This window comes from Aegilops tauschii, chromosome 6 (assembly GCF_002575655.3).
Source record: "Aegilops tauschii subsp. strangulata cultivar AL8/78 chromosome 6, Aet v6.0, whole genome shotgun sequence".
In the NCBI taxonomy this organism is placed as follows: domain Eukaryota; kingdom Viridiplantae; phylum Streptophyta; class Magnoliopsida; order Poales; family Poaceae; genus Aegilops; species Aegilops tauschii.
Window position 1 is genome coordinate 429,250,815 of NC_053040.3, and position 6,016 is coordinate 429,256,830.

Below are 6,016 nucleotides of genomic sequence, written 5' to 3' on the forward strand. Positions count from 1 at the left end.
TTGTACTTGTATTGGAGAGCTCAGAGTCGCTCTTGGAGTGCCTCGACCTCATCCGGGTTTCCCCATTCGAGGCCCTGCTTCTACCAGGACACTAACTTCCTCAGCGGAGTGCGAGTGAAGACCGGAGCCGCGGCTTGACCTGGGGCGAGTAGCTCGGTGATGTAGAACCACTCACGTAATCTTGACGGTCTCTATGAAGGTCCCCTCCAGCTAGATTTGCTTTTGAAGTTTGTTGATCATGGCATCGCCGCACTCCGTGATTCGGCAGCTCCGCTCTTCAGCTTGACGCAGAAGGTCTTCAGCCATTGGCCGAAGTGCGGCTCCATGCGAAGGAAGGCCTCACACACTATTATAAAAGTGGTGAGGTGGAGAATTGAATTCGGGGCTAGATTGTGGAAATCTAGCCCATAGAAGAACATAATCCTCCTCACAAAGGGACGCAGGGGGAACCCCAGACATCGGACGAGGTGGAGGGAAAAGATGACCCGCTCCCATGGTTTGGGAGTGGGAATGCGCTGGCCAGGCTCTGGGCCTGCCAGGCAGCATTAGCGGGGATGTACCCCACCGTGCGAAGCTCGGTGATGGTGGCGTCAGTGATCTTGGAGGCCACCCACCCCTCCTTCATATCCGCATCGGCCATTAATGCAGGCGCGGAAGCTTGGATGGAGCTCTGGGCTTGAGACTGGAAATGCGAAGGATTGAGGGTTTGGGCGCTGGAGCGAGAGGAGAGCATGCAGTTCGATTTACCTCCTCTTTTCTCTTTATAGGCTAGTAAAAGGCGAAGCGTCCCTCTTTAGCGCCGTAAAAATCTCCAGGTTTCGGCTTACCATGCCGTTATGGCAGCATGGGGAGAAAAAATTGATTGATGATATCCCCCAAAATGCGGAGCACGATCCCTGTTTTGATACGACATGCTAGTAAGAAGTTTGCCTCGAACCGCGATTCGAGCAAGTAATGGCTGGCGTATGCCGTGTCTGGGTGGGTGGCGCTTCAGTAAAAGGCTGCCATTAACTGACCCCCGAGCTCACCTACACTACTGGTCTTCGGGACTAAGCAAGCCCTATATTTTGTATAAACGGCAGCGCGCCTGAGCGGCACGTGGTTGAGCTTACTCGAGCCTCAGCCATGAGGAGATGACGATCCGTTAAGAAGGCACACGGGGTGTCGTACCTGTCTGAAGATATGGAACTTGCCTTCCAATTCGAGGACCGCTTAGCCGAAGACCACCAAGCCGAAGACATTACCCAACAAATGGACTACCTCGGCTTTAAAGACAAGTTCGGGGGCTGCTGACGGTGTCTTGGACTAGGGGATCCTAGCCCAGTCGGCCTAATGTACGAACCGGACTACCAACCCATTGGGGAAGCAAGACTCTAGAGACCCTTGACGTGTGGAAACCGAAGACTTGGCGTGTACTTCAAGCATATTTAGATTCGACATTTAAATCCTTAGATGGCAACCGACCATGTGTAACCCTAGATACCCCTAGTGCCTATATAAGCCAGGAGGTTTAGTCCGTAGAGGCCATTCCATCCATCATACCATTAGGGTTTAGACCATAACTTACGATCTCGAGGTAGATCAACTCTGTACTTCAATACCTTCATAGTATAAACAAGAGCAGGATGTAGGGTTTTACCTCCATCGAGAGGGCTCGAACCTGGGTATATCCCCTGTGTGTTCTTCTCCTATTACCTATCGATCCGATCTAACAGCTTGGGCCCCCTACCCGAGATCTGCCGGTTTTGACATCGAGACCAAGCATGCGGAAGAATTCCTTCTAGGTCCAGCGAGACCTTGTGACCGAGCATGGAGTGCACTGCTTGCGCCTGGCGATTCCACTACTGGAAGTGCGGACAAATCCCCCGATGCTCCAGCGACGGCCTTGCACGGACTCTGTTGCGGTCCTCCGAGCTCGCTAAGACCACAAGGAAGTCCTCCGGTCTGTAGCAGTGGACGGAAACCCACTGCGGCTCGATGTTCAGGTTCTCCTTCAAAGCCTCCAGCACGAACTCAGGCTGCAGACCATGTCGCGCGCTGCCCACGTACGCCACCATGGCGAATCTCAACCTCTGCTCTAGGTCCTCTATCGACCGAGAGCGACGCACAATGCACACATTAGCTGGGTCAGCCTCCTCCTTAGCAGTGTCTTGCCGCGGGAAGCCCGACGGCGAGAGGTGCCACCACACCAGCACAGCCCCCGACGCTGGTCGTGGCGGCGACGGAGGGGTAGGTAACCTCCTGCCCCCCTAACGTGGTGGCGCCGCAGCTCCCTGCAGGCCACTTTAGCCAGAGCCTGCCACCGCAAGTCATCCTCCGACAAGGGGTTTCGTGGGCGCTTGTACCCTTTGGAGTTGTGCCCCTCTAGACCACAGAGGCACACAATGTCGGTTGTGCAGTCGCGCTTGAAGTGGCCATCCTTGAGGCATTGGGAGCACTTGTCATCCATCTCCGGCGAAACCTCCCGACGCGCGAGCTCTTGAGCCCCCGGCTGCGAGTCAAGATTTCCCATCACATGGCGCCACCTCCAGAGCTCTTTCCTGGAAGGCCTCGGCTAAATGAAGGGCGCCTTTGGCCGCGACTCGTCGTCCGCCTCCGCTAACGCCGGCCCGCGAGAGCCCGACGCCCCCGAGCTCCCCAAAAGCCCGAGGCTCGAGACCACCGTCTGCTCTGAACTCCTCCGGAATGACGACGAGAATGACTGCAGGCTAGAGCCCATGCTTCACCGCTAGTACCGTGTGAAGGAGAAGAGAGAGTGGTCGTCGGGGCCGGAGTGACCGACGACGGGAGTGAGGGTGGACACCAGTGCCGGAGTGGCGCATGGCGGGCTCGAGGGACGGAGCGGAGCCGGAGCTACAGAGCGAGCCTCCTATGGCTATGGAAGGCAGTGCTATGTGGTCCAACACGTGCGGCTAGCCTGGGGCATGGAGTGCGGCACAAGACCACGTCTCGTGCCCCCAAAAGGTTGCTGTGTTTGTCACGCGCGCTTATCTCAACATGTAAGCATGACATATTATCATACAATCATAATTGAGATAAGGTTCACCTCAACTTGCAATCATGCATGAAAAAAAGATCCACCACCACATGCAACCATGCATGCTTGGGAAAATATTTTACATTCTATTATTCTACTTACATTCAATAAGTATTTTACAACTATACATAATAAAATACAATATTTTTAATTTTGATTCACGCGATATTAATCTAAATATTTATATTTCACACTTAAGTATCGTTGAAATATATTGTAACCGATTCTCACATCAACACGACTGGTATCATTAGTTTTAATCGAAGACGATGCAGACGAGCCGAACCTTGATGTACTTTCTGGTCGTGTCGCCTCAACTGTCGACTGTCTTGTACACCAAAACAGGCACCTCTGCACCTGTATGTACGTACCGAATCAAGCGGTCTTTGGCGCCGCGACGGAGACGCAGCTGTCGACGACGAACACGCTGACGAGCCGGATCAGCTCGCCGGTGGTCTCGGACCACGGGTCCTGCGTGAAGAACCCGTGTGGGTCGTTGGGGAAATCCACGACCTTCACCGGCTTCCCCATCCCGGCCAGCCGCTCCGCGTAGTCGACGGTGCGGTCGTGCAGCAAGTCGGTGCCGCTGGAAACGACGAGGACCGGCGGGAACTCCACCGAGCCCAGCCCAGGGCTGTCCGCCCCGAACGGGTTCGCGATCGGGTGGTCCCTGCTGGAGCCCTCCGGCAGCGAGAGCCGCCAGAATCGGTCCAGCACGGCCAGGTTGAGGAACGGCTCTTCCGCCAACAGGAACTCCAGCGCCTCCGACCGCGTCCGGTCCACGCCGCCGAAGAACGGCATTAGCAGGATGTAGCCTTTGATCGTGACAGAGTCGACGTCATCGCCGTGTTTGGGCGTGGCCGACCCGGCGCGCACGGCGAGGTGGTGCGCTAAGGTCCCGCCCGCCGAGTCGCCGGTGATGAACACGCGGCCAAAGTCGGCCGCCTCCGTGAGCCACCCGTCCTCGGCCTCGGTGCTCACGGATTGCTCGCGGAGCCATTCTAAGAAGCCGGTCGCATCGTCGAGGGCCGCGGGGAGGCGGTGCTCCGGAGCGAGGCGGTACCCGGCGGAGAGCACGACGGCGCCGGCCTCCGCGGCGAGGCGGAGGCAGAAGCTGTGGAAGTTTCCCCACGTGCACGAGCCGAGACAGAAGCCCCCGCCATGGAAGTGGACGAGCACCGGCAGCTTCCGGCCGGCCTGCTCACCGCCGCCCGACGGCTTGTACATGCGGACGCGGAGGTTCTTGCCCTTATCGTAGACGGCCTCCTTCCACTGCACGGAAGGGTGGTCGCAGGGGAAGGTGATGGGGCAAAACTCCGGCGGGTCCGGTGACCGGACAACCGTGCCGTCGCTGAGTACACGGAGGATGCCGTAGAGGTCCTCCACGACGTTTGTGTCGCCGGAGGCAGCCACGGCGACCGGCATGGTTGGCGTGCTCTGATGTCCGAGGCTCCGTGCACACTAGCGCGTTGTGCAAAATATTTGCGATTAGAAATGACAGAAAATGCAGAGAGCTATGTAGTCGAAAGAGTTAGTAAGAGGTAAAGGAAGGCTTATCATGTTGGTGAGATTAGCAACCTTAAGCCCTCTTATATAGCCATGTCATCTCGACCTCGAACAGTAATTACTCCAAGTTTGAGCGTCCTTTCTACGAATCTTCTCCGTTTTAAGTGCTCCAAGGGCAAATATATTCGTACCTCAAAGAAAAAGTTACTTGCTTTACCACTTAATAAACTCTATTCATTCTTTACTGCTAAGAAAGAAGGAAAAATGTCGGATTTGCTAATCTAACTCCCATTGATTTTACGCAGGGTCGTGTGGAACTTTTTTGTTTGATTAATTTACGGTTAACTTTCAGTTTTGACTTTTCATGCCACGCATGACTACACTTGCAGATTCACCCATTCAGGCACAAGTGCAGTTGCACATCCGTCAGCTTCTGCACTTTCTTTTTTACTTTTGTCGTTTTGCATGCACGCTCAACTGCGCTTACGCACGCCCACATAACATCTTGCAAACTTTTTTTTTCACGAATGCAAAGTGTGTGTATCATTTCATTGAGAAGAAATACAATACATGACACGAACGCGAAGGCATGAGCAAGACACCAGAAGCAGTGACAGAGGATGCTCAGCTCAAATAGAGAAAAAAAAAAGAAAAACACTGCTAAACCCACGAAGCCTAGAACTAGGGAGGCAAGCTGGACTAGTGCGACATCCAACATCTCAAAAACCAAACATCGAGGACACCTCGAGCAAAAGAACCGGGCATGGGGTTTTCCTGGGTGCTCAAAAAGGGGCACAAATAAGGTCATGGCAGCGAATCCAAGAAGGGAAACAATACCCCGCGAGTGTCTTCGCTGCTAGCATCGGTAAGCCGAGCAGGGATTTCGCCCTGGCCTAAGTCTGAGCAAACCCAATGTCGCCGAAGCATGATTCCGAAGATGATGAAGTCAGGCCACTCGTCAAGATCGCCACCTCAGGAGGGGTGGGGTTGAATCTGTTGTCGGAGGGTGGCACTTGGCACCGCCGTAAACACCCGAGCTTTGGTTTTGGCCGAAGGACAAGACGGCAAGGTGGACGGGGTCGGGGCGACGAAGCAGAGAGCCGACGTGAGGGAAGTAGTGACTACCGGCAATGCCGGGAAGCAAGGAACTAGAGAAGGAGCGCAGATCCGAGCTGCCGAGGACGAAGCCACCGAACCACCGACGGCTAAAGGAGTTGGAAGGACGCAGCACCAGCAGCGCCGGGGCCGAAACTACGTCGGTAGAGGACGCCAGCGAGCCGTGGACGCTGGAAGACGTAGGTCGATTTTTCGTCAAAATAAACCACCTGCCGGATCGAAATGACAAAAAAGACCACCGCTGGATCAGATTGACAAAAGAGACCCCACGGCTGTGGCGGCAGGCGCGCCAGGCAACACGTGGCACCTGCCGCCATGCTGCCAGGCGGCGAGTCGCTGGCGACAGGATTCCAGGCC

The 6,016-nt window shown here is 55.3% G+C and overlaps 1 protein-coding gene across 1 annotated transcript; it reads right to left on the bottom strand.

Annotated features, from left to right (window-relative positions):
- Positions 1–3,101: 3,101 nt before the first annotated feature.
- On the bottom strand, positions 3,102–5,297 carry LOC109752950 (strigolactones hydrolase CXE15-like). The gene has a single exon (XM_020311876.4). The coding sequence runs from the start codon at positions 4,460–4,462 to the stop codon at positions 3,413–3,415; it is 1,050 nt and encodes a 349-aa protein (XP_020167465.1). The 5' UTR covers positions 4,463–5,297; the 3' UTR covers positions 3,102–3,412.
- Positions 5,298–6,016: the final 719 nt, after the last annotated feature.